General features: G+C 44.2%; 1 protein-coding gene across 1 annotated transcript; it reads left to right on the top strand.

Annotated features, from left to right (window-relative positions):
• Positions 1-1,014: 1,014 nt before the first annotated feature.
• LOC119440660 (uncharacterized) lies at positions 1,015-16,878 on the top strand. The gene is made up of 7 exons (XM_037705551.2): positions 1,015-1,120; positions 2,284-2,659; positions 3,296-3,483; positions 6,945-7,153; positions 8,524-9,666; positions 12,109-12,252; positions 16,500-16,878. The coding sequence occupies exons 2-7, from the start codon at positions 2,356-2,358 to the stop codon at positions 16,876-16,878; spliced, it is 2,367 nt and encodes a 788-aa protein (XP_037561479.1). The 5' UTR covers positions 1,015-1,120; positions 2,284-2,355.
• The last annotated feature ends 10,216 nt before the right edge of the window (positions 16,879-27,094 follow it).

The raw sequence follows: 27,094 nt of genomic DNA, 5'->3' as shown, positions 1-27,094 counted from the left end.
TGTCCCTTTCCCCTTACTCAAGGCACTGATCCGTCATGTCTAAAGGGGTGCAGAATATAGCGTCCCTTCCTCTTCACAATCACTCTCTCTCTGCCCCCTTTATTTCACTCCATCGCTCCGCTAGAGACGTAAGTGGTCACTTCGGCCGATACTGACACTCTAATCCTTCGGAGATTTCCCGCAATTTCCTTCGCTTCCTTTCTCGGCGGGGCAGTCGCCGGGGAAACGCGATGACATACTCAGGACATTTATGCCGTGTGATGGTACGTGGAATAACACCGCATTGTTTTTCTTAGTCATTCTAATGTTTATTTTTTACTTATATTTGCCTGCAGTTTCTTTTTCTTAATGCATGCGTGAGCCAGCAATCCGACCTGAGGATTGTTCCTGGGCACGGTAAATAAAGGATTGATTCGTTGGTTTATTATTATCATCCTTTCCAATGCGACTTCAAGTCCACATGACTTCACGTCAGTCGCGTGCTCCAGTGAATCGCTTCACAAGTGTTCGTTTCCCCAGTAAAACGTGTATCATAGGCAAGCAGATGTCTTTAAAAGAGTTTCGAATACTTACGAGAGGATAGAGGCAATGATCATAAACAAGGCTACTTATACGTAGTCGTGGCACACGGCACGAAAGAAAAAAGTGTATGCGGAAAACGTGCCGAATTATTTACGTGGGTAAACACAGCGTAGCCAAGAAGGTGCGTGACATTGAAGGTCTTAGTGAACATTACCATATTCAAGAGGGAAACAAACATATGTGCCCGTCAGTAATCCCACAAGTAAGAATGAAATGAACTTTCTTGGTCTTGGTCTTCTCAGGGGGCAGAATATGAATTTCTTCTGAACACAGAACTTAGCTGGAACCGTATTCAGTGGTGTTGAATACAACTATGTTAGCTTTGCGTTAAATTCAGCGGCAGGTGAAAAAAATTTTCACAGATAGCGAAGAGAAAGAAAATTCGAACGTTATCGGCCGTTGAAGCACGCGCACTGCCACCGCGTGAAATTTCACGTTCTTGCTTCGCGAGGCCATTAGAGCTACTGGTGGTGCTGCTGCTGCAAGTGCGAAAAACGTTCCCGGCTGAAGCTGTCATTGGCCCATCGAGCTACAATAGGTGCGTACCTTGCCCGTAAGGCCCTGAATTTCCCAAAGTTTACCGCTTGGAGGAAATGACGAGCGCGTTAATTTTCTTTAGCACCTTCGAACAGACGCGACTATAAATTTGCTCTAACAATTTCACTGCTCCGGCGGCAGGAAATGTTCGCATCAATGAATTTAATTAAATTATGGGGTTTTACGCGCCACAACCACGATCTGATTATGAGGCACGCCGTAGTGTGGGACTCTGGAATAATTTGGACGGTACTTAGATTAAGGTCGGTACTTAGACTTATGGGGCACGTTAAAAATCCCCAGGTGGTCCGTCGGGCGAAAAGGTCTGCCGGAGGAGTGTCTGTGGCGCGCTACTCTACGCTGGGGTAATATGAAAGAGAAAGAGAGGGGAAAATGTTTAGGGTAAATATGTGGCATGGTCGTAAATTGAGGCAATGAGTTCAGTACGCGAAGACCGCGCTATGTCTGCAGCTTTTGAACACTGGGTTAAAGATTGGTTAAGCGTGTGCTAGTGAAAAGCGTTATAGAGGTACCGATAGCGCTCTGACTGTGTCAAGTCAACGTGTTTCCTCGTGTACTATGACCATAGGCAGAATATCGGCACATAAGCACTGGTGCTCATTCATTGTGAATACATAACATCAACTGTACTCTTTTGTTTCACCTAACCACGCTTGTAGAATGATTTTTACCCATACATAGTTCTGAAATTTTTAGTGTTATTGACAATTAGCCGGCGCACTTGAGATGGATGAAAATCTGCCTAAGCTAACTATATACAGCCCAGGCATGAACGTCCTATGATTTTAGGTGACGAAACACAGCGCAGATTATTATTATTTTGTGTGTGTGTGTGGTCCCTTGGGTTCCCTTGGGTTCACGACCACGATATCGTTTTTTTCTTCATATATATCAATTTTGAAGTGCTTGATTTTCGTATGTTTGCTTTACTATGATTGAGCTGCAAGAATTGCATGTCCTTGTCAGGCACCGTATGCCTTTTGGCAGGTCACTCAAGACAATTTTCCTTGTAAATTGTTCTGCATAAACAGGAGGAAGAATTTTCTATTTGTCATACTGATAAGTGTGATAACCAACCACAACTACCAGTTCGTGTTTCCTTGCTCTAAGCTCCATATAACGGGGACACCTTGTTTCTTGCAGACCACCCAGTGCCAGCCTTTCCATTTCGAAATATCGACTCCTAGTTGGCGTTCGTCTTTAGTAATAGACGAGATGACTACTGACGAAGGAAGTATTCTTGCCAAGACCGTTCAGCCACCGGCGAATGGCTCCGCAATCCTGACGAAACAGACCAGTTCGGTGAAATCCAGGAAGTCCGCAACCCCCAAAATTGAGAAAAGTGCCTCCCACCTCGAGCTCGCCTCAGACAACGAGCCGGCACCCAAGACCACCATTCAGGGCGCGCCCCCCTTGAAGATTGCAGCCACAGCGCCTCCGCCTGCAGGCGCCGTGACGAGTGACTTGTCTAGCGGTCCCAAGGGAACCACGGGTGCGGGAGACAAGTTAAAGGCGCTGTGTAAGTTGTCAGACATGTTGTTGCTGTTGTGGTGGCATTTTAGGCCAGGATACTGCTGCCCTCGTTTAGAGACCGGTTGGGGCTGTAATTAGCTGCCGACTTACGGTCATGTGCTGTCCTCGACAGTGGCTTGTGTTGAGAATGGCAGGCGAGCTAGCCTGTTTCTTGCCTATATAATGAGCATCCCTTGCATCGAGAGACAAAGGTTTCTTCGCCTTTCTGCATTAGGACGTATGCCATGGCATGGACGTGTGTCCGTTTGTTACCCGCAGTGTCCCGTTTGTTGCGCCTGTACATTTTACACTTCAAAAAGGTCCTCTTTGTAGTTTTCATAACGACCGGAGCAGTGTTCTTAACCATTGTAGTAAACATTCAAGTGCTCATCCATTGCATATCGCAATAATTTATTTCTGACTACAGTGGGCCCTCCCAGCAGTGCGCACACAACGCACGACCTATCCAGATTTGATTCAAACTCATGCGATGTTCTTAGTGTGGCGACAGCCTTATTTCGGCTACTGCAGCGTAAATAGGAACGGCGGAGCAGCGGCGGGCAGCGCACCGCACAAGTGTAGAAATGCAGGAGACTATGGTTAATCTATGCGGCCTTTTTTGTTATTATTCGATGTCTTGCAGTCGGCGACAAGGACCAGCGCGGGTACGACAAGACGCCTGCACGCCCTGGTGCATTCGCCGGCGTGCTGATAGGCTTGTTCTGTTCGCTCGTCGGATTCGCCATGCTCGCTTTCGCCATGGCCATCTCGCGGCGCGCGGAGGAAGTCGCCGACGCGTCACTGCCCTGCGAAACCGAGCAGTGTCACGAGGTACGTTCCCATAGGAACTCCCGCAATGCATTCCTTCGACAAGTTCGTAATTGATGGCTTCGTAAGTGAACGGACTCAAAGAAGCATAATTACGTGATCCAGAATTAGTATCTGACTGCGTAGTAACAATCGCATGGCTCTTAGTGGTAACAGAGGCTGAACAGGCTGGACAAGAACACAATGACACGACACGGGGGGAAGGAGCCATGGTGAAACTTCAAAGCTCACTCCATTTGGCTACCACCGGCTGCATATATTATGACACTGTATTTTGTTTCAGTAAGAGCTTACGTGTCCGCACTTGACGTTGAGAGCAGGCTTATTTGTCCAGGATTGTGTGGCGAGCATCCTTCCATGCATCGTCTTACTGCACAGACGCATTGTACAAAAATAAACATTTTGAGCAATGTGCGGTCTTGCAATGGAACTACCAGATCGTACTCAAACTTGAAGACATTTTTGTAGCCTTGCGACCAGCATTTCACAGAAGAGTGCAATTTCAGAAAACATTGAGGTGGAGAGTATTCTAGAATGTAGAGCTTGTTGCATCAGAGTTGCATAAATACTCACGTACTTAATAAAAATAAAAAGTCCTATCACATCTTGTCAAAATCACTTAAACGTTCGCGTCAGAGCTCACAGAAAATACGACTACCTGATTTCGGAACCAAAGTATCCCACGGGCACCCTGGGTCCAGCTTTGATCTCTCCGCTGCCCCTTGAATGCCCTATAGATGCTCCGCCGTCCACTTTATTTATTTATTTATTTATTTATTTATTTATTTATTTATTTATTTATTTATTTATTTATTTATTTATTTATTTATTTATTTATTTATTTATTTATTTATTTATTTATTTATTTATTTATTTATTTATTTATTTACTCTCAATCGCCCGAATTAAGGTGTTACAGAGATGAGGGACAAGGACAAATATAAGCGTTGGTGGTGGTCTGTAAATTCTTGGAGTTAAGAGGTCGCAGTGATTGAAGCAGGGAGGTGGTTTCCGCCTTCCGAGGATTCCGGTATGGAGGGGTCCGAGTAAATTTTACAGCGACAAAGTGGTTCACAAACTTCTTGTAGTACGTACGATGACCGATGGTGCAACTCTTTACTAGGTATCTGATCGAAGTAAATTATTTTATGCAAGAAGCACAGTTGTGAACACCTTCGGCGCAAACCGAGCTCTGGTAGGTCAGGCGTTAGTTTCATTGAGGAAACACTAGACTAGCGGCTATAGTTAGAAAGAAAAAACCGGGTGCAGCGATTCTGGACGAACTCTAAAAGGTTTGTTAGCATAATCTCAGCTGCCCTTCCGAAGCCTCCGTTTGCCAGTACCTTTATTTTTAACAGCGGAGCTGTTTTAAGGTTTTCGTTCCCTGTGTAGCGTTTGCAAAAACTCGCCTAACTATGACGTCACTGCGTACAGCTGCACCTCGCTTCACCTTGCGATAGCCAATCAATAGCCAATCAAGAGCTAATCGATAATCGATCAATAATCAATAAATTCTGAAAAATGCTGGGGATGGCTTGTTAGTGCTTAGCCTTGCCCAAATACGTGGCCAATACCTTGCGGTAGCCAATCGGTAGCCAATCAATAGCTAATTGATAATCGATCAATTATGTAATAAATTCCGGCAAATGCTGGGGATTACTTGGTGGTGCTTAGCCTAGTCCAAATACGTGGGCAATACCTTGCGATAGCCAATCAATAGCCAATGAATATGTAATCGATAATCAATCAATAATCAATAAATTCTGGAAAATGCTGGGGATTACTTGGTAGTATTTAGCCTAGCCCAAATACGTGGCCAATACTTTGCGATATAAACAATAGCTAATCGATAATCGATCAATAAATAATACATTCCGGAATATAATTGTACATAATAAATGTGGTTGAATCTGACTTGACTGTGTGATTGCTTGATCTAGCTAAGTGAGAGACACTACAGCCCTTGCATAGCAAGGTCAGTTGCATGGCACAAGAAATAGTCCAAAAAAACCGACCATCATCTCGCAAAACTTAGCACAACCAAGCATCACCTTGCAAAACTTAGCAAAACCGAGCATAACCCGTAAGGCCCGGACCAGCAGGGTGCCGATCGGCTCCGCTGTTTCTTTAGCCTTGCGCCACTAGTGCAAGCTACGCTAATTTTTTTTTTTTTCAAGCTAAATGACGTCACTGCTATACATATGTGTACAGCGGCGAAGCTTACGAAATCACATCGGCCATAATGGAACGCATATGATGCCCTTGCCTGCTGGCATATGATCCCTGAACAACGCCAATCCACGGGAGTGGCAGGTGCGTCTGCTCTGCGGCGACACCACTTAAAGGACGCCCAAATCTACGCAAAAAAGTGGTGGCGCCATCTGTCACCGTGCAACGTCTTTCGCCGTGTTTTGCCGTAGCGGTACACATGGCGCCCCCCTTACCTTGCAGTGACATCGCGAGCGGCCCCTGTGTGACCACAGGCTAGGCCTTCGCCCCTCGATATTGAGAACCAATCCCAAGAAGACCACCGAGATAGCGCCAAAGCTTCGCTGCAGAGCGGACACAAAGTGTAGGCGAAAGTGTACAAGACCAGAGTAGCAATGTTGGCTTGTTGGTATGGTATCTTGATCTGAGTTTTTTTAGCGCCAATAATACTGGGGGGGACACAAAAAAAAACACACAAAATACACACATAGTGCCATGCATGTCCATTGTGTCTTCTTGTGTCCAGTGCTATTCGCACTAAAAACTCAGATCAAGATCTACAAGACCATCCACTTCCAGCAAGCAGGCAAACTGGTTATGAATGGCTACCCGTTCGGCCGGAAGTGGGCAGGCATCAGGTGGCCAGGTACCGCCATGTCAGGTGTGACAAAATGTAAGCTGTAGTCATTAAAGGGAAGTCGGCGGGAGACCTCGACGCGGTAAAAGATTATTCAGCTTTGGGCTTCAAAGCCGTGTGGGCTTCAAAGAAATGGAGGGGGCCCTGTTTGAAGCAATAGGGAATGAATGGCACCGTCTGTGACAGCCAGTGTTTCCCAGTGTTGGGCCGAGCGAAGGTGTTCTGAGATGTTGTTGGAAGTGCCGGAAGATGCGCCAAAGCAATGTATACCGATGGTTCACTCACGTAAAAGAAAAAAAAAACTTTTCGTATACATGGGGCAAACATGTGCTACTTGAATTTTTGCGGTTGATGTAAAAAGAGCGTTGGCAACACCTTGTTTGCGAATGGTGCGATACAGTTTGAGTAGTGTTACAGTGTTATACATACATAGTTCGCACGTAAAAGAAAAAAAAAACTTTTCGTATACATGGGGCAAACATGTGCTACTTGAATTTTTGCGGTTGATGTAAAAAGAGCGTTGGCAACACCTTGTTTGCGAATGGTGCGATACAGTTTGAGTAGTGTTACAGTGTTATACATACATAGTTCGCACGTCTGTCTCCTACGATGTACGCAGGCGCTCAAGCTGCTCGACACGTCTGGGAACTTGACAGTGGACCCATGTCATGACTTCTATGACTACGTTTGCTACCGATGGACGCAGAACGGCAGTTTCATGGGAGAGATCATGGAGAATTTTTATTCCCTCCTGGACAGCATTATCATGCCAGGGGAACTGCCTTACCCGGACGCCTATGGATCCCACATTTTCTTCCACACATACAGGTGAGCATCTGCTATATGGACGCTGCCAACTTCAATTAACTTCTACACCCGTATGATTAAGAAATTAGGAATCACTAGAAAGAGATGATTAGTAAACTAGCACCCTGGTGTTCAGAACGCTTTGTGATGACTGCAACTTGCGCAATTTTAGCTTATGCATACACCCTTGGTCTTAGGAAGAACTAATTTAGTTCATCCTAAATAAATTGCAAGACCGTAGAGGCTTGGGCTAGTCGGTACATACTCGAGAGGGAAACAGTGCGAAAAAACACGACAAGAAGACAAGAAGGGAGACACACACCAGCGCTGGTGTGTGTCTCCCTTCTTGTCTTCTGGTCGTGTTTTTTCGCGCTAGTTCATTCTAACTTACTCGTTTTGTAATATCTCTTAAATAAGAAAGGACGCTCACTTAGACTGCATGTCCGTGGTACCTAAAGTGTACTGCAACATCACTGTATAATCTGCTAAATACTTGCGCCACAATTCAAATGAGCAATTCACTTATTTAGAGAGCCACAATTAACAAGTAATCTTCAACAGAAGGACGAGAAGAGAACACAACCATGTTCCAGGAATGGTCGACTATAACGACAGCTACGCACTACATAGGTTCTGCCCCTATGCAATGAGATGCATTTTCGATGGCGAGTGAGGTCCCATATCGACATAACCCTGACGACAAGTCTATGCATAGATACAAAAAGGGTTAATAAATAGGGCGGAACCACGTCTTCACCACGTAGGTGTAAAGAATGAGTTGGCCGTAATGCGTGCGCATTGTCAAGATTAATAATAAAGATAACAATCTGAATAGCAAAATGACCTTTAGGTTGCGCCTGAACGTTCTTCAGTAGTTACATTGTAATAACTATTCTCCTTCATTTACCGCATGAATTATACGTGTGTCCTCTCCATGGCGTGGCTTTCATTATGAAGAAGGCAATGACGTTTGTTTGAATGCCCATGACACCAAAATTATTCAATTCTCAGCCGACAGCACTGATAGCATTGAGGAGTTCTTGCAGGCAATCTTGGGAAACGGATATCAAGGTTTTCAGTTTACACCTCATGTCACCTAATGTTACAAACGCGACTTGGTGCGTATCGCTTAAGGATATATAAATTTTCACAGAGTAACTCTTCTGATAAAACGACGAAAGTCTGGAATAGTTAGCTATAGGATTACAAGCACAAAAACGGGCGATCTAGTCGCTTGATAATTGCTTCCGCAATGCAGGCTGCCTGCATACGGGACCTGATAATGGATCGCAGGGATGAAAGCCTTAACGTTGCATCAAATATATGCGCTACATCTATGAAAAGTATTTTGTTACGGCTGTTCCGTTTAAACTTCGTATTTCTTATTTCAGGGCTTGCATTAGTTTTATGAACAACAGTCAAGATACTACGGTTCTGGCATCCGTTCTTCCACGTTTGCAAAAGCATGCCAGTAGCCTGCACAACATACCTCAGCGTGATTTGATTATGGCCATAGCGACACTGTCGGCAGTGAACGGCATCGACGTCCTCTTTGGCATCGGGCTTGAATTATACGAGAAAAACACGTACCCTGCCCTTACGAGTGGACGTTCAATTAGAAAAGCATTCGAAGGCCTTCCCAATTTCGAAAGTCACCTGGAAGAAGCTCTCGCAAAGATGGTTACGAACGCACCCGCGAAAAACTTGGTTGGTGACATCCTGAAACTCGACGACATCGTGAACGCTGCCTTTGAAAACGACTCTGACACGAGGCTGCTCAATTTGAGCTCGATTACCGAGGTAGCTCGAGAATTTGGGCAAGCCGATTGGTCATCTCTGTTTCAGAAGCACCTGCGTGTGCCTCGAGCAGAAGGGTTCCTCTGGACTGGCCAGAACCAGGTAGAGAACATCCTGAGAGTCATAAGTAGTAATACAACGAGCGAGACAGTGCGAGCCTATCTGTCACTACAGGTAGCCGCGGAGTTTCTTGCTCTCTACTTCAAGAGTAGGCTCTCAAGCGTGGACACCACCGAGCTGGAAACTCGCAAGACCTGCCTGAAGACAGCGTGTCGTGTCGCCAGTCACGCCTGCTCGTACCAAATCAGCCGCCTGCTGGGCCTGCCCCCCATCGCCGAAGGAGACACGCAAGTGCTGCTCGACGCGGTCGTCGACGCGTTCTCCAAGAACCAGGGCTTGGTCCCGTGGATCGACAGCCGCCGTTGGGTCACCCTGATAGCAACGTTCAGGAACACGACCGTGACGCTTCCTCACCGGCTCGTCAGACAGCTCACTGACCGCAGCACGCCAGTCTACCCCAACATCAGCGAGTGGTCCGGTGACTTCCTGAACGAGCACCTGACCTTGATGGGAGACCACAAGACGGCGTCCGTAACTTACCCGCTGCCTGTTGGCATGGAACTGCTGGCCGAGCGGCAAATCGAAGGTGCCTTCACTTTCAGCGAGCTGCTCAACAGTGTCGTTCTTTCGGGTGCTCTCATCAGTGCCCCGGTACTGTACTCCGCCACGATGCCAAGGTGTGTTTTTCTTACATATCTCAAGTATCGCACGCATTACGTTACTAAAGTTCAAAAAATCTAATTTGGAAATGTATACGCCTCTTTTAATTCATCTTTCTTAGCTGTTGCACTCAATCATTTAATGTCGCATAATAATGAAAGGGAATTTTATTTTTAGTGCCAGTCTGATTGCGGTGCCTGTCGCTGAACGCTGTGTCGGAGGGCTTCATTCTAAGCGCTTGGGTTACTCATCGTATTTAGTACCAGATGAAAGCACGAAGGCTTGAGAACCTCTATGCCATTTGCTATCGTATGGTAGCGGTAGGTTACACAATAGGTACTATCGTACTCATAATGAGTCATTACCAACTAGCCTGATTGTCAGTTCTATTTAACAAGCTGTTAAACAGGCAGACTAATCATAATCAAGCTGAACTCCTGGTACGCAATGGCATTATCACGCGCTGTTACAGGAAATAAAACATTTCATTAAACCATTATCTATAGTATCTGGGTATAAAATACGAATAAAGGCTTTTTTTTTTTTTTTTTTGCTGAAGTGAGAATATACGGCGGCAGTTAGTAACTGAAGTTTACGTTAACCACAGTTACCTTGTCCCTGCAATGGGGGTACTATCCTCGTAAAGCCAATGAAAATCATATTATATTAGGTGGGCAAGAAAGAAGTCGCATACCAAGTTAACTTAGTTTCCCAAAATTTTATTTAGCTCCACATGTCACTGGATTTTTTTTTTAATTTTTGAAGCATTTTGCCTCCCGTAGAGTACTCGGCTAATGCGCATCCAGGATAGCGAATGTCGAAATTACTGAAAAAACAAAAAAAAATATCCTCTTTGTAAAAACACGGCTAAATATTCAGAAAACAAAAAAGGGCATATTTCATTCTGTCTGTATACATTTTTCATGGCTGTCACGCGTTCGTCGTCGGTGCGAAGTCGATCGACGGTGTATACAAGCCGGTTGGTCGTTCCGTACTCAAGCGAACACAGTGAAAAGAGTCAGAATCGGGAGTAAACAAAAAAAAAGATTTTTATCGACTGATAAATATACACAATTAATAAAATAAAATAATAAAAAAGACACAAGACAGACTAACACACCTGAACTTAATATAACACAATGATGACGGAGAAATGAGATGAGCAATTAACAATACATATACATATGAAACAGGGCGCGGATCAAATATACAAGAATAACACCGAACAGCATTTCCCTAAAATAAAGTTCAAATGAAAACAACGATGTCATACGTGTGGCCGGGCAGCAGCAGCAAGTCCATAAACCGTTAAGTCGGCGCGCAGAGCTTTCTCGAAGAATGCTGGCGGGCCGATCTTGTTGAGGTGGATGCGATTGCTGGCCTGAATTTCCCAGGAGTCTAGATTTGACGTTTTCTCTCAAGCAGGTTGAGCTAACTTGAGGCGAACTACCGTGAGCTTCGTTGCAGACGTTGGTTTGTCGTCTCGTACGTCAACTAGTTCCTCGGAGTTCCGACGTGGCCAGGCGGCCCAGGCGATACTGGACGGCACTAGCCCCCCGACGACTTCTCAGCAGCGCATAGGTTCAGCTTCTAGACTAATTAGCAGGGCCCAAAACCTGCGCTTAAATAGCCGCTCCTTTCCCTAGTTTTCTATGTAGGGGAACTGCCGGTATGCAGAGTTCACCTAATTAATTCATAACTCCTCCCAAAAGTCTTGGCCGTGCCCCTTTCACCAGGGAAGAAGGCCGGTAGATTCCCCTCTCTCCAAGGTCGAGCCCCGGCCCTGCACCACACGGACGCACACCTCGGGTTTCGTTAATCGACGTGTCGATGTCTCGAAACGAGATGCCACCCCGTGGGGCCACGACATTTTTGACGCCCGTTAATCGGCGTGTCGCCTTTTCGAAATTATATGCCGCACAGTGAGGACAAGACGTTTTTGGCGGCCGCTGATCCGCGTGTCGATTTCTCGAGAGACTATATGCTGCCCCGTGAAGATACAACGTTTTTGGCGGCCGTTAATTGGCGTCAAAACCACTCGAAAACTCTCGAAAATATGCCGCTCCGTGACATTTCAGGTCTTATTCCGGTTTATCAGTTGCTACTACTATCGGATTTCTAAACGAAAAGACGCTAAAGCATATTAAAAACTTTGTGCACTGCTGCGATTTATTGCGCAGTGACGTCTGTGGCAGTGTAACTGAGCTGCTTCCATGTGGTAAAGCTCTGATTATTGCAATAGGCCGTACAAGCTGCAAAGACCGCTTTTAAACGTCGATTGTAACAAATGTCAAAATCACACGTAACGAAGTTAGGTAGGCATGAGGACATTATTTCTTGGCATAAAAATAACCAAGCGATGAAGAACTATATTCACTAGCGATGTAATATATTGAAAACACCAAGATTTATGCTTAAAAAACTGAAAGGACCTAACTCTCGGCTCCTTGTGTCCTCAGAGAATTCAACTTCGGAACAATCGGTTCCCTTCTGGCTCGTGAGATCGCGCACGTCATCACTCCAGCGAGCAGTAAAGAATGGTGGGACGAGCGTTCGCAGGAAGGCTTCCGAGAAGGCACCGAGTGCCTTCGCCAAGTTCACAGGCAAGCCTCAATGTTCATGCATTTACGTGCATTTCTGAATATCTTATGGCCCTCTTTTAAGGTATATCGCGAAGTTAAAAACACGATGTTTGTTTCAAAAAGTCGATTTTCCGTTTTTACCTAATTATATGCAGGATTCATTGAAGAACATTTTGCAGCAAATATTATATTCTTGCGCTCTTTTGTCAAAGGATATAGCAATATTTGAACACCACCCAGTGTCTGTTAAACTGAAACTGAAGGTGCCGGTCTGATCTGTAACATGAAAAAAAAATGATCGAATTGTGTATTATTTTCTGTTTTGAGTAATAGGGGTTCAAAAGAATTTATTTATTTATTTATTTATTTATTTATTTATTTATTTATTTATTTATTTATTTATTTATTTATTTATTTATTTATTTATTTATTTATTTATTTATTTATTTATTTATTTATTTATTTATTTATTTACAATACTTTCAGGGACAAAAGGCACTACAGAAAAGAGTGGGTAAAAATGGCAAGTCGTGCAACTAACAGCAAAATATTACAAGGCATCTTGTAAAGCGATCTTGAACTAGTGGAGGGAATAGTGAATAGTGGAGGGAAGAGGCTTCTATGCGACACTTGTTCTAGGAACAAAAGGGTCATTACACAATTTTGTGCGACAAAATGGTAGACCAACCTAGAAGCGATGATCGGTCCTTGAGATATATTGAGGTGGATGAAACAGGATGTCCTTCAAATCGTTGTTGTAATAATAGATTTTGTGAAAAAGATTAAGGCGAAATAACTTTCGACGCAACGAAAGCTCAGAGAAGTTTATGGTTTTCTTCATAAACCTGACACTAGAATAACGTGAATAATTCGATAAGATGAAGCGTGCTCCGCGATTCTGAATGGCTTCAAGAGTTTGACGGTTGTCTAAGTAGGATCTCATATGGCGCATGCGTACTCTAATTTAGAACGTACGAAAGTTTTGTTAAGTGCTAACTTCAGAGACGATGGGGTTCAAAAATATTTTGAATGTTCTGAGGTAAATAGCCAAGCATGCGATTCGCGTTGTTAGTTACATATTCGACATGGGTATTTCACGAAAGATTTAAAAAATGTGGACACCAAGGTATTAATGACTGTCAACAGATGGTAATCGAATATTATTGAGGCAGTAAGTACGCGGACAGTGGTGGCGTGGAGCAGAGGTAGAATACCCGGCTTCAAATCTGAAGGTCGAAAGTTCGAATCGTACTCCAGCCCACCACATTTTCAGGCAATGAGTGGTGCCTGACAGCGGCAAGAAAAAAATATTAATGCCGAGAGCTAGTGGGGCTATACTAGTTCAGGTGCAACCAAACTAGGAAGGCCCACTAAGCTTCATCAAAGTCACTCCCTCACCAGAACAGGAATTGGCCTCCCTGGTGCAGTATTCGGCCACTACCTTCTTCATGACTCCGACAATACGCTGGCGCAAGACAGAGGTAATTGGAGATCGCAGGGAGAGGCCTTCGTCCTACAGTGGACATAAAAATAGGCTGATGATGATGAAGTACACGGACAATTAGTAGTAGCGTGGTGACAAACGCTCATGCTTTAGTTGTATCAAGTGTAATGAGCCATTGATTGCACCATTCGAATACCCCATCTAGATCGTGCTGCAGATTGACATAATCAGCATGGTTAGTAATTTTCTGGTAAACTACACAGTCATCTGCAAACAGTCGGACAGTTCAGGAAGAAAGGCAAGTAGGAAGATCATTATTACGAGTATAAATCAAGAAAAACCGAGGGGCCAATACGGACCCTGCCGGGACACCAGATGTTACGGCAGAATTAGGTGAACAAAAGTAATTCTAGTGCATGTTTCCATCTCTGGTAAAAATAAACTGTAACAACGTTGACGCACCGAGTTTAAAGCATGCATTTTGCTTACACTATCCTGGTTTCTGGTGCGGTATATAAATACAGAGTTGCCTTTCTTTGTTGTGTATGCACTGTAGTTTTCTAATTGATAGTAGTAGCTACAGTATGGCAAAGATCAGAGTGCGAAGGCGAGGGCAACAAAAGTTTCTCGGGAATCTATACACGAAAGTCACCGTGCGCGAAAGACCCGGTGATATGAGTGCTCCAGGAAGTGCGTTGAAGCGTGTTGAATAATGGGGAGAGTGGCTGCAAAATTCTGCGATAAACGTCTACTCTGTCCGAAAACAGTTATAGATCTTGGCACTCTGTCAGGCGTCGTCTTGCCCTGAATGAGTGCTTCAAGAGCACGAGTTGACAAAGGTCAACCAAGGACACCCATGTGAACCTTCCGACGCTAAAGTTTGCTGTATCTGACGCTCTCTGCTATTTCATCAATGTCAAGAAAAACACGCTTGATACGTTCAAACGATTAGGAATAAAACATGGCCTTTACAATTTAAAAACTTCTATAATTCATCGGCCGCCTAATGTGAAGGCCTCCCGCTGCTGTACTGATGCTTCAAAACAAGCTAGAAAAGTTATGACGCGCCCCATATGCAAAATTGGACGAAAACAAGAATCTGAAGACAAGCTACAAATTTGATGAATTCTAGCTCTCCCAGATGTATTTTTGAGAGCGTTACAGGCGTTTAAGTTCTTTTTTTGTTGATTTTCTCAGAACAAATTATTTTTGGATTTATTTCGTATGCAAATAAGCATAAATTTTTATACTTTGGGCGCTTATTTCTTACAGCGTTGGCTGTGCTATTATACCTCCGAAAGTAAAATCGTACTACACTTTTAGAATGAATCTATGTTAAAGCAAGCTCCGTGTAAAAGCAAGGCACACCTATGAGAATAGCATGCATTTTTTGTTGTATCATCAGAACGTTCTCAGGATTCGACGCTTTTGACAGAAAATTAAAAGTAAACAGAGCCGCTCCATTTCGCACTCCTGGCGATTCGTGTGGAAGGTGTGAACGTACAAACATTCGACCCGACCAATCACGGCTCGCGCGACACAGTTGGCCGCAAAGCAAGGTCGCAAATTTTTGTTTTGAATCTCGCGCTCCTCGATCATTCAACTCTGTGTTTCGAGTTGCAAAGCTAATGATCGTATCAGCGGCACGTCGGAAAATGCGGGCGTTTGTTTTACGAGGCGATGGCGGTGCGAAAGGAGGCGCACTGCCACTGATGGTTTCTTTCCGGCCGCTGCCAGAGCTGGCACCACTGCTGCACACTTGAAGGCGTTTGCAACAAACTTTTCAATCAAATTCATGACTAGACTGCGTAAATACCTGAAATGAAAAGCAGCCACAGGAAAGCATGTGCACAATGGAAGACGCAGACTAACTAATAAAGTTGGATTATGATGGGGTTATATGTGCCAAAACCGCTACCTGAGTATGAGGCACGCCGTAGTATGAGACTTCGGTTTAATTTTGACCCCGTGCACTTAATGCGACGTAGACGGGCGTTATTTCATTTCACACCCATCGACATCCAGTGACCTAGCTCGAGCTTAGCAGTGCAGTGCCAAACCTGTTAAGCAACCACGGCGGGTGAATAAGCATGACTTGGCAGAGTTGATGGTAGGTATTATCGCCTACTCGAGGTTAACGATGTGCAGGCAAGGTCGTCGTGGTTCTTGTCCTGTGTAGTTTTTTTTTTTTTTTTTAGCTGCCCAACCACTCCGGTGGAAAAGCCGGTGCAAGCGCATGAATGGCACTGATCCTGAGACAATTCGAAGTGGCAGCCACCAGGGTACGCCTGCTTGTGTAAAGTTGTGGCGAGTCTCTCCTCAGTCGGCATTACAGTCGGTCACGGGTCAGTTGGAGCGAACTTTTAGTGTAAAACGTGTCTGTGTAATTACCTTCAATAAGCACGTTGGAAGTGCACAAGTACTGCCAGTTCGTTGGGCCCCAGAACTCGTACATGGTGTCACACGATTGAGTGCTAGGTTGATTGATTCATTGATTGATTGAGTCATTGATCTATTCATTCACTCGCCAATTGCCTTTAACCTCTCAAAGGAGCCTTTAGGCTCAAGGGGACGGTTGTGGATAGCTCTAGGTATACATTTGCAACCTGCGGTTATTTAGGTGCCGCAAATTGAGGTAGAACGCTGTTGCATTGTGGCCTCATCAGGAGGAGGCCGTCACAGCAGGAACTCGAACCCAGGACCTAGTTATTAGTCGCAATACACCATATTTACTGCGCCGCCACGGTGACTGGCTACCATACTAGGACGAAGATGTTTGCGAGTGCATAGTTCGTAATTGACTGCCATAACTTCTCTTGCACAGCTCTTTCAACGGACATTCTTCGGGCTGGAACGTTGCCACTGCCTCGAAGTTGTTCGCTTTGACCATGGCGGCGAGGACTGCGATGGATGCGCTACTCAGCGGTGCTGGCGGTATTGGCGGTGCCCCTGTGCCCGGCTTCCAGCAGCCCCAGACAAGTACCGATGCCATGAGGACGTTCTTCCGGCGCTTCTGCTTGCTGTCGTGCGGTCACGACGAGCTCCACCTGTCAGCGCGCAGCCTCTGCATGATCCCGCTGATGGGGATGCCGGAGTTCGCGGGCGCATTCCGCTGCCCTCGTGGCACGGTAATGAACCCCAACGACAGCTGCGCTCTAAGACTCCCTGAGCAGCGAGATTTGGAGCGTACCAGAAAATTTTGATTGGCTTAATAAATAATTTCGACGCAAATATGGTGCTTTAGTACGGAAGGTTGTGTTCTGCGGGCTCTGCCATGGCCATCACTCTGTCCATCTAATGCTGGTATGTCACCGTCCCCGCAAGTGAAAGAAACACAGGTCTAACCTTTCGAGAGAAACATTTCCTTCAAGCGTGTTGAACATAGTATACGGTACCTTTTTTGTCGATATAGTAAAACACCGGTATGCCGAAGGCCATGGGACCTCCAATACTACTGATTACACGTGGTCCCGTCATTCTAAAGAGGGAACCATGGCACTCGAAAAAAAAGGTTTTCTTAACATAAACTTAACAGACTTCTAAATTAATGCCTAATTTTCTTCTGCACACTTCAAACGAAATTTGCGACTGCAGTCGACGCTATCCTTCGTGATTCGTTGCTTGATCAGCGGCAAAGTCCGAAAAAGACAACAAGGTACAGATGCGGAGCGTTGAACGCCGCTATTGCTCGCCTTGTCAAAATTCTTGGTTAGTCTGCAGGCTCTTCATCGCTGCTGCTTTCGCCGTTCTTTCTCCCTCATCGCGTCCTTGGCGGCCTCGACGATGTCGTTAGTTCCGAGCAGATCATCACGACGGATAAAATTAGGGAAGACGGGAGGAGGCGGGGAGGGGGAGGGAGAGGTATACCATTGCTATTGCGGTGTCCTGACTCTCCCGCAATGTCTTTGTTGGAGTGTCGATCGGCGCTTACAAAAACGCATCGCCACTGTGTTGCGGCGACGGAACGGAATTGGCAACGCCGCTACGTGCGTTCGTTGTAAAGCAATAAATCAGCCCTCTTTCGTTGTAGAGACAAATTCGGTACAGTCATCTTCACTGTAAAGCGTTTACAATACCCATGAAAGGTAGCAATTCCGCATGAACATATGAAACTCTTCGCTAAACAGGTGATTTGTTGTAGAGGTGTTCGACTTCATACGCGGTCCTCTTTTGAGTGCGGTTGGTTCGCAGCCTCTGAGATCTGCTAAGCGCAATAAATGCTCGGGGTCTTTCTGGCATTTCCTAATGGTTAGCTTCACTTTGCGACATGCCTGATTGGTCTGCAGTGAACAACTGCAGAAAAGTTTTGCTGACGAAATTTCAAGAAAAAACGATTTTTAAGGAGCACACTGGGTACGTTGCGCTGTATGTGGTATGCCTGCCATTGCGGTATTTCATCCAGATGAGCAGTACTTATTACTTATGTATCTATTAGGAATCAATAAGGACTGCGAGTGGCTCATAAAATGTTCTAAATATCATATGAATGCTAGATAAGTGGACAGTCATTATTGCAATGATGCACTAGGCTAGGAAAACTACTACCACACTTGGTAGAAGCGTGCGTCTTGCTTGTAGACACTAACTTCGACTTGGGATGACTACCACATTCTAAATATTTCTCTACAAAACGTGTTTAAAGTTTCGTGAGTAAGCTACAATGTCATGGTTGGGTCGCTGATATGAGCGTGATGTCATATCCTTCTAAGACTCCTTGTACAATGCATTGCACTTTGCCTCAACTTTTTTTTTTTTTGCAGTTCACTTGGAAGTCATTACGCAAAATATTCATTCTGGGTACGCAGTACGGTGCATGTGCAGCTATAAAGAAGTAGTTTACTCATAGTTTTGTCATCCGCTATCGAGAAATTTGACACTAAATTACCTAGACCTCTGTGTTGTCCAAGACGGCGTAAAGAAACCTTGGGGTGTGTTTCGAAATCACTGAGATTGCGGGAAAATACCGGACGCGGCAGCAACATGGCAATGTACTACACTCGTAGTTCCATCTTCATCTCTGTGTTTAGACAATGAAAGGCAGTTGCAAACATGAGGAGAGACAGCTTTTGGCATCTAACCATGCTATTTAAATTTTAGAAATTGCTTTCAAGTTCTTAACATAACAGGAGACAATAAATCCACCCTGAAGAGTGACTATGTCCCATAGTTGTGTTCGGGTCTCAGGAGGACATACTTCCAATTACGAAAAGAGGACTGATTTTATTCTGGCTTTTTAATGAAGCCAGTTAATTTGGAGCAAGGTCACGTCGTTGTCAGGTCGTCCTGCTATATAGCACTCGCTATTGCTGTAAACCTCTCTTTATCGAAATTAAACCTTAATGAAATACATTACATATTCTAGCACAGAATCCACTCCGCATCAAATCAAATAGCTCTGCCGCAAGATCGTGAACGCATAACCACCTGGTGCTCATCTTGGTTGACGCCGTTAAATGCTGAAAAGTGTACCAAAGGACTATTGCTCGAAGCTGATCAATCTCTACATTTTATTATTTCTCTGCTGGTAGTCTTGTGCATCCAAATCCATCTTGAAAGTGCTGAAGCGCCCGCCTCAATTCCACCATTTCTTTATCTACTCATAGTAACAAGATAACAGCTGACGCGTGTCGTACGCTATAGGTAACATAAAGCACAACCTTCGCGATGCACCCCCCCCCCCCCCCCCCCCCGCTCTCACGCACGAGCTCACCTACAAAACATTTGCACGTACTAATAACACGAATATGCATCGCCAAACTGCTCCCCTGAGCAGACCTATGTTGTCCGATCATTAAAATCAGTTCAATATGGCTCCGCACATATAATCGTCAAAGACATACCTTCTAGCGTAAGGAGCCTCAAACAACCACTATCACTAATTCCTCCCTCGAACTCGCGCGAAACACGTTGCTTGTTTGGTGCACAAAATTGTCAACGGCAAACATCCCTCTTCCTTGCCGCTTCTTGAACCTCACAACAGTTTGCGCTGTTCGCACAATAATTTCAGTTTTAAGCGTCTCTACAGTTGCACCAACGCGTTTACCACGCATTGCCACATGTCACTGTGTTATGGAATAACCTTCCTGATGGCATAGCGGGCAAGGGATGTGCACTTCGAACGAATGTTTCGAGAATCACCGCGGCTAACATCTCCAGCTTACCATTTGTCTGTATCTCTACCCCCTTAATGAAAGGGCGAAATGTGTCTGGTATTTAACAAATCGCTTAATTGGTATTTTCCAGCGCAATGCTATTGCCAGGGATGGTAAGTACCGAAGTAAGGCTAAGGCGGGGCAAAATCAAACTCGGAGCAAAACGCGTTATTTCGACCTTGCTGCTCCGAACCTTGTGTATTTGTTCAAGGAGAATAAATTAATTCAAATATCTCCCAAACTGCGCCATCAGAGTGACGTCATATTTTGCCGACCAATGAAACTATTTACCTACCTTTTTTGAACAGCAACTTTGATAGGACAATATACACTGGAATTTAAAAAAAATGCAGGTCAGTGCGCGTCAGGAGGCAACCAGACAAAAAAAAAATACGACGATAAAGTCAGCTCAATTGTTTTTTCCTGTGAGTACAGCGCAGAACTCCTACGGCTCTATATCAACAAAGTTTTTTTTTTACTTTTTTTTTACTTCAACCTTTCACTACGCTTACATAAAATTTCGGCAAAATACGTTTGATTCATCACTCTGTTACAATTATTTGAACAATATTCTATGGCAGGGGCAAAACGCACCAAGCAGCCTTAAAGGGGCCCTTGAACACTTTTTATCGAAGTGGAGAAAGGCATTTGAATTGAAAATAGGCTATTTCAAAAAGACTTTGCCACAAAAAGTACTTCAATGCGTTCAGCAGCAGCGGAGTTATTGGCAATCAAACACGGCTTCCGCTGTGCTCCCGTTCCTTCTTCAATGTCTTGCACTGCGAAGGCTACGGCGGAGTGGGGCGGCGCCACAACGCTCCATCTTCGAAATGTCACCACGGCGCGCAGTTCAAATTTACTTTTGGATGTTAACGTAGACTCCACGACTTCCGATTTTGGTGCTTACGACGCGCTAAACGTAAGCCAAGCGCGGTTGCCTTCAGCGAGCCGCAGTGTGCTTAGCAACTGGACTCGTGGCGGCCCCTCGCGGCGGCCTGCGGTGCAGACGACCACAGCTACCAATAGCCGCCACGTATTGGAATGAGCTTTATTACGAAATAAAGCCCCTAAAAAGGAGTGCAGGATCATGGTTTCTGTAGAAAAGAGCTTTTGAGAGAAAGGTGGCTTCGCGCTCCGCTTGCGAGCTCCATGCACCGCGTACGACAGCAAAACATAGCACACATCAGCGTAAGCTACCCGCAGCACTGTGTTATTTCAGCCAAGCCCAAGGGGTTGTGCAGGCCTCATTGAAAATATTTTATAGATCTAATTTTGGTAGCCTCTTTACCCTTTCAGTTCTTTGTCCAGCATAGTGCGAAGGTACAAGACAAAGAAATTCAGTGCTGCATTGGCCGGAAATTGCATGCAAAGAGCAATTGAGCCCGCCCATCAGCGCAATGACTTGATTCGAGCAGCGCTGAAAGTTATCGGCGTGCGGCGAAAAAATACTCTGCAGAGGCTTTCGCCGAAAGAGCTGAACAAAGGCGAGCTTAATAAATGGGATAAAATCTTCCATGAAATTTCTCTAGTGCCAAGAAAAATAAAAGCTGGAAGAGAATTCAGAGCTGAACTCAATTCTCGCTTCGTCTGCCCTTAAGTCCACGTTGTTGGCAAAGGCTGCCAGAAGGCTCGCAATCTTAGAAAAATGTGAAAATCGTGGAGAAAGGCAAGTAAAAGGAAATAAAGGCAAAGATATCCATTGAGCGTGCAGATACACGAAGAAGTGTTGTGTAGGTCACACGACTCGCACCAACGGAAACTGGTAGCATTTGGTTTTCAAGAAGTGTATAACAATAGAGCACCAGGCTCTGTGTAGATACAGTGCAGAGGTTGCAGCGTGTGGGTCCATGAAACATGTTTGGTGACCGGCGGGGCCTACTTCAAATGCTTGGTTTGCAAGTAATGAGTTATATTAATTTGGGGGCTTGTGTCATTTAGGCCACTCGACCTGTATTATTTCGCCCCAGGGGTCGGAGTTAACTGGGACAATTCATATGTTTAAATAATTTTTTATTCACCTGTTCGACTAAGTTTAATGTCATTGCTTTCTCACACCACGAGAACAAGGGAGCAAAGGGATGTGTCCTCATTTAACTTTTTCACAATTATCATCAAAACAAAACCAGCATGCAGTACACATTTCTGTCTTATTTTAGCCCGCCTTGCCCTACATATATTAACCTGCTTAAGATGATTATTGGGGCTTTTGTATTTCTATTGGGTTATATACGACTGCGCATGTATCAGTATCTATTTTCGATACATAACTTGAAGTGTCCACTTGTGGAAACGCTAAAGAGTAACCAAAGACTAGCACGGCTTTCCGCCTCAATTAGCTTTTTTGAAAATTGTCTTTTGCAGGCATGTTATGCATGGGTCATTCCCTGTCAAACGTACTGGCGGTGGCGTTCGGCCATCACAAAAGTTTGATGAAGAAAAAGCCGCTAAAGCACAGCGCAGGGAGTAATCGATCTGCCCCCGTCGCAGATGGATTTCAAGATAAAACGGCCGGTCGCGCTCAATTGAGCCACGATCGCCAGTTCACGTCCTGCCAAGATTTCACTCGTACATACAGCATACGGCGCGCGGCGATGATTTATGCGGGACCTCAAGGCGACGGTGACGGCAGAAATTGCGTCTGGAGTGTCCATATAATTGCTATCGCAATAAAAGAAACATGACTGATAACAATATTTGAAGATTGTTAGATGGACAATGTTTCACCCAGCAAAATATTTTCAACGCGTGAGCGCCATTTTAATTTCGCGCTGGAGGGCAGAACACGCTGTAAAAAAAAAGATTTCTAAACAAATTGGCTTAACTCCTGATGATCGTAAAACTGTTATAGTGTCCTCTAAAAAAATGTGGCATTAAAATTGGCTAATTTTAAACGGCTTTTGTATTGTACGTGTTTTGTGTGTTTGTAGTCGGAGGAAAAAGTGCCATACTTGAGATATTTTAAAAAATTAGTTTTTAACTCCCATATCTTATAACAGTTTGCCGTTGTCGCTCAGAATATAAATTATCAATTCAAAGTGGTTTAGTACTCCACAAACCTATAATTTGCAAGAACAACATTTTGAAGCATCATGTGTTGAGCCCTTAATTGCACACTGCTTCATGCAAAATAGGAAACATGATGGAGCTTGGCCTTGGCGAAGAAATTCCGACACGAGAGTGATCTCGGTTTGAGCGCTTGAACAGACTCCGCTCTTCATGTTCCTTCGTAGTCTAACTTTGGTCCTCACCTGCATTGATCCTTTTTCTCTTTCTTTCTTTAATCTCATTCAACATCCAGAAAGCTGGGTAGCTGGTCAGAACTTTTGTTCGTGCAGACCTCTCAGCTTTTGTGTTGCAATAAAAGTAACTGTATTTTTGGTGACGGGATTCGAAGCTGAGCAGCAGGAGAACGATGTTTCATTGCAATCACTCCGGTCACTATTGTCTCACATCTCCCCTTGCGCTGGCATGCTGCTTGAAGTCACGTGATCTAAACAGACACTTATCGCCAGCTTAATCGTCATAGCCACACCGAATTTGATCACCAGTTCACGATCTGATCTGTATACCATGGATCAGGATGCTGCAGGCATTAACCAGCAGATAAACTGCAAGGAAATGCGGAGCCCGCTTTCGCAGAAGCGCCTGCGTATTAACCTTACGAGTCCGGCCGTATTTTACTCTTCTCTATTACAAATTTTATTCACTGATCCCCTACCATATTGAAAGCCCCATGCCTTCAACTTGGTAAGCACAGCCTCATTTCACTCTGAATGAATACTTCGGCATGCTAACAAAACGTGCTCACTAACCTTGTGCGTTGTTTCCATACGCTACAATCGAAAAGTCATCATCAGTTATCTCTCTTTCACAGCTCCGACTTCTCAGCATTAGATACTCTGATCTGACGTCGAACAGGATTGGTAAGTGCTCTAAGTTTCCCAGAACTTTATTTTTATTTTATTGTTTTACTGTTCTATGGAATTTCATAACAGTCTTCCTCGCCATTGCACTTTTTTCAGTACGCTGTTTCTGCATCTGTCACTTTACGTTTTATGCCCTTTCCACAGCTGCTTTTTTTGTTGTTAAGGCAAGATTTACTGGTTAGCTTTAAGGCTAACTTTCTGCACTGTGAGTCAGTGTCTGGCAAAATGTTGCGAACATTTTTTTCCTTTTTTTAACGCCTTCTCATTAGAAAGCGAAGAAGCAAAACATCAAGGTGTGGACCGCGTCCAGATGCGTCATGTCCGGTCAGCAGAAGTCTAAACGTTGCGACTAGTTACAATATATGCATCGCCGAAGTTATTGACTAAATGAATTAGTGTAATTGCATTAGCGCCAGTGCATTGTAGTTCTTTTTCTGAGTGAGTGAGAACATAATTATGCAAAAATAATCCATGAATGCTAACACGTTCACCAGTTGTTTGGATACATTTTTAAACATGTACTTTCCCGAATTCCTGCAGCATAAAAGTTTATTCAGTACTGAGCGGCTTCTGTTCCCGAAATGAAGCGTATGCGCAGAAGTTAATTTGTAGAGCTTGCCTTATCACAGAGCTAATTTGCAATTACTGCAGTGTATGACGCCAACATCTGCTATAAATTTTGCTTACAAATTTTATCGTCCTGTTTAATTCCTTGGTTTGATTATAATATACAGGCATTCGCTGGAACGTGTCATACGCCAACGGAAACTTATTCAGGCTCTACTTAGAAGGAAAAGATGCAACTACCACCAATGCTTAAATAAGCATTTTTTTTCCTTGCAAAGGAGCACGTAGCTTAATGCCTCAATATGAAATTGTTCTTTTTGAACTGTTGTTTCATCAATGTGCCTGGGTATTTTAGCTGATATAGAATATCCAAATGTCATTAATAAGCAAATAAACCTACAGAAACAGGAGATATAGATGAAACAGCAAGCGGTAGCTCCAGGTGTTGATATGGAGAAAACAAGGTCTGCGAAAAAAGAAGGCTCTTCACAGACGCTAATCGAATTTATGAATTCTACCCCACAAACATTTTTGTGGCATTTTGCCCCATATCACGAAAATACAAACTACGTCGACGTCGATGTACATATCATTAATGGCGATTTGAATGGCGTTTGCTCATCTGTTTTGTTTATATCAAGTACGATGTATTGCATGTGCGATGCGTTATATTGTACTCTACTTTCATGCCGCAGTTGTACGTATCCCTATGGGTGAATAAATTTCCTTGTCAACTTGCCAGCATGTTCTCGTTTTGAGTGCCCAGATGTTCTCGTTTGGGTGCCCGAATAACGGCTCTGGCTTTTGGCTCAAGGTCACTTGAAGGTCGCCGACAACGGGAGCTAAAAGCATTTCATGCTTAAAATTCACAACAATGTTGAAAGTTGTACAACATATAACACAGACATACCTATAGTATTGGTAATGCAGAAACAAATCTCGTAGGAAGCTACAGAATGAAACACTCTGCCGCAGCGCTAATCTGGCAGTCGCTACGGCCACGGTAGCACACTCCAATAACATGGTCCAGTTGATTGGTAGGATTGAAAGTCGGTCGAGTTGATAAACATCTATGTTATTACCGTGCGAGAAAAGAAAACGGGTGCGAGGGAGGAAGCACACAACACATGCGCAAATTCGCAACTGCTTTATTCTGAAAGTTGCTACAAATAAATATTTGACCAAGGTAAACCTATCATCATATCTAAGCGAGAATAACACGGAAACAAAAAATTACTATGTGTCACAAAACCATATGTTCCATACGTCAGCATTTCGGGTATTGTGCCAAATTGATACAAAAGCAAACATGTGAGGGCTGCTCACGGTTGACTTATACATTCTTGTTTCAGTTTACTAATATAAAACGCATCACCACTCTCGGAAATGTGCGGCCAGGTGGGACAGAACTGCGTTTTTTAGGGGCAGTTCATGTTCCCGAAGGCATGTGTTATGCACCTTCCACTTTGACCAACGTTAAGACTTTCGGCACGACAAGGGTACCTGGTAAACAATGCCGGCATACAAGAAATGCAGGACCTAGTGCACTGCACTTGGCGTGCGAATTGACGTGCGGAAAAAACAGATTTGCTCCTTTTTCCTACCTTGGTGAAGACTTTGGAAGTTTTTCTGGGGCCGAGAATACAGTTTGCACTCCGTACCGTCAACCTACATTCTTTAGTCCGTACGATAATCACTGCACAACTGAAAAGTTGATCTTGCTCAGCATGAGAATCTGCTCAGAGAACTTCCCTAGCTATGTCAAATTAAGTATTAAAGGTGCCTTAGTTTGCTGTAGTAAATAATATGGTTAAGTTGTCTTTAAGTAAAGTGCCTCGAGCGGCCAGTCGCGCGGCAATACTTGCGTGTATTCGCGGGCTCCTTTCACACTCGGAAAAACACATTTATGTAGCACCTATTGAGCAACAGAAAGCTGTATCGGAAGTTTTTCATGTTATTCTACAACTTTCTCATTGACAATTTGATAATTAGGACAGTACTTCTCGAGTTAGATAATTAATTACAATTACCTAATAAATCTCAGTAACGAAAAATTTACTGGCGGCTATTCCACTGTACTGCAAACCATACGCACTAGGTTTGCTTCGCATAACGCCCTCCTTCTTTCTTTTAATCGTGCTGCATGATAGCTAGGACACCCTGTATATATATATATATATATATATATATATATATATATATATACGCCAGATGTGTCCCTGGGTCCAATGATTGCAATTCTTGAGTTATAGGACCCACGCATCGAAAGTATGTTCTTTTTCCGACATTGCTGCTAGGATTTGTCTGGCCTTCATCAGGGAATGATGAAGGCCTGATATATATAGTGAAACCTCGATGTGATGAGGTCAGTAAAATCTAAAATTTGCTTCGTTATGTACAAATTTCGTTATGTTGAAATTCGACCTTTTATGCAAATAAGTGCCGTCGCCGATTCTCTTTATGCGGAAGGGGTCACAAAAGTTTCCATGTTATCGGGCAATCAGAAAAAGCAAACTTTAATGAGGAAGAGATCATTTTATTGAATTCGAGAGTAGGCGACGAAATATACGGTTTCATACCGTGTCGACGATCTCTTCACACCGGCGGTACAAATCGAAGCCAGCCACGCTTTCGCTTTCGCGCCGCTGTTAATAGCGTCACCCGCAGTGGGAAAAATGCCGGTAGCCGCGAGCAAATTCTCCGTCTGTTTCTCGCTTCAACGCATTTCCGAAACTCAAGGTCACGCAACCCTTCAGCACTTAACGCGCCCGAAG

The sequence above is a fragment of the Dermacentor silvarum genome, chromosome 2 (assembly GCF_013339745.2).
Source record: "Dermacentor silvarum isolate Dsil-2018 chromosome 2, BIME_Dsil_1.4, whole genome shotgun sequence".
Lineage (NCBI taxonomy): Eukaryota > Metazoa > Arthropoda > Arachnida > Ixodida > Ixodidae > Dermacentor > Dermacentor silvarum.
This window is presented reverse-complemented; position numbering and strand designations above follow the sequence as displayed.

Coding starts and splice junctions, on each gene's coding strand:
- LOC119440660 (XM_037705551.2), top strand. CDS start 2,356: ATGACTACTGACGAAGGAAGTATTCTTGCCAAGACCGTTCAGCCACCG. Junction 2,660..3,295: donor AGACAAGTTAAAGGCGCTGT/GTAAGTTGTCAG, acceptor GATGTCTTGCAG/TCGGCGACAAGGACCAGCGC. Junction 3,484..6,944: donor AAACCGAGCAGTGTCACGAG/GTACGTTCCCAT, acceptor CGATGTACGCAG/GCGCTCAAGCTGCTCGACAC.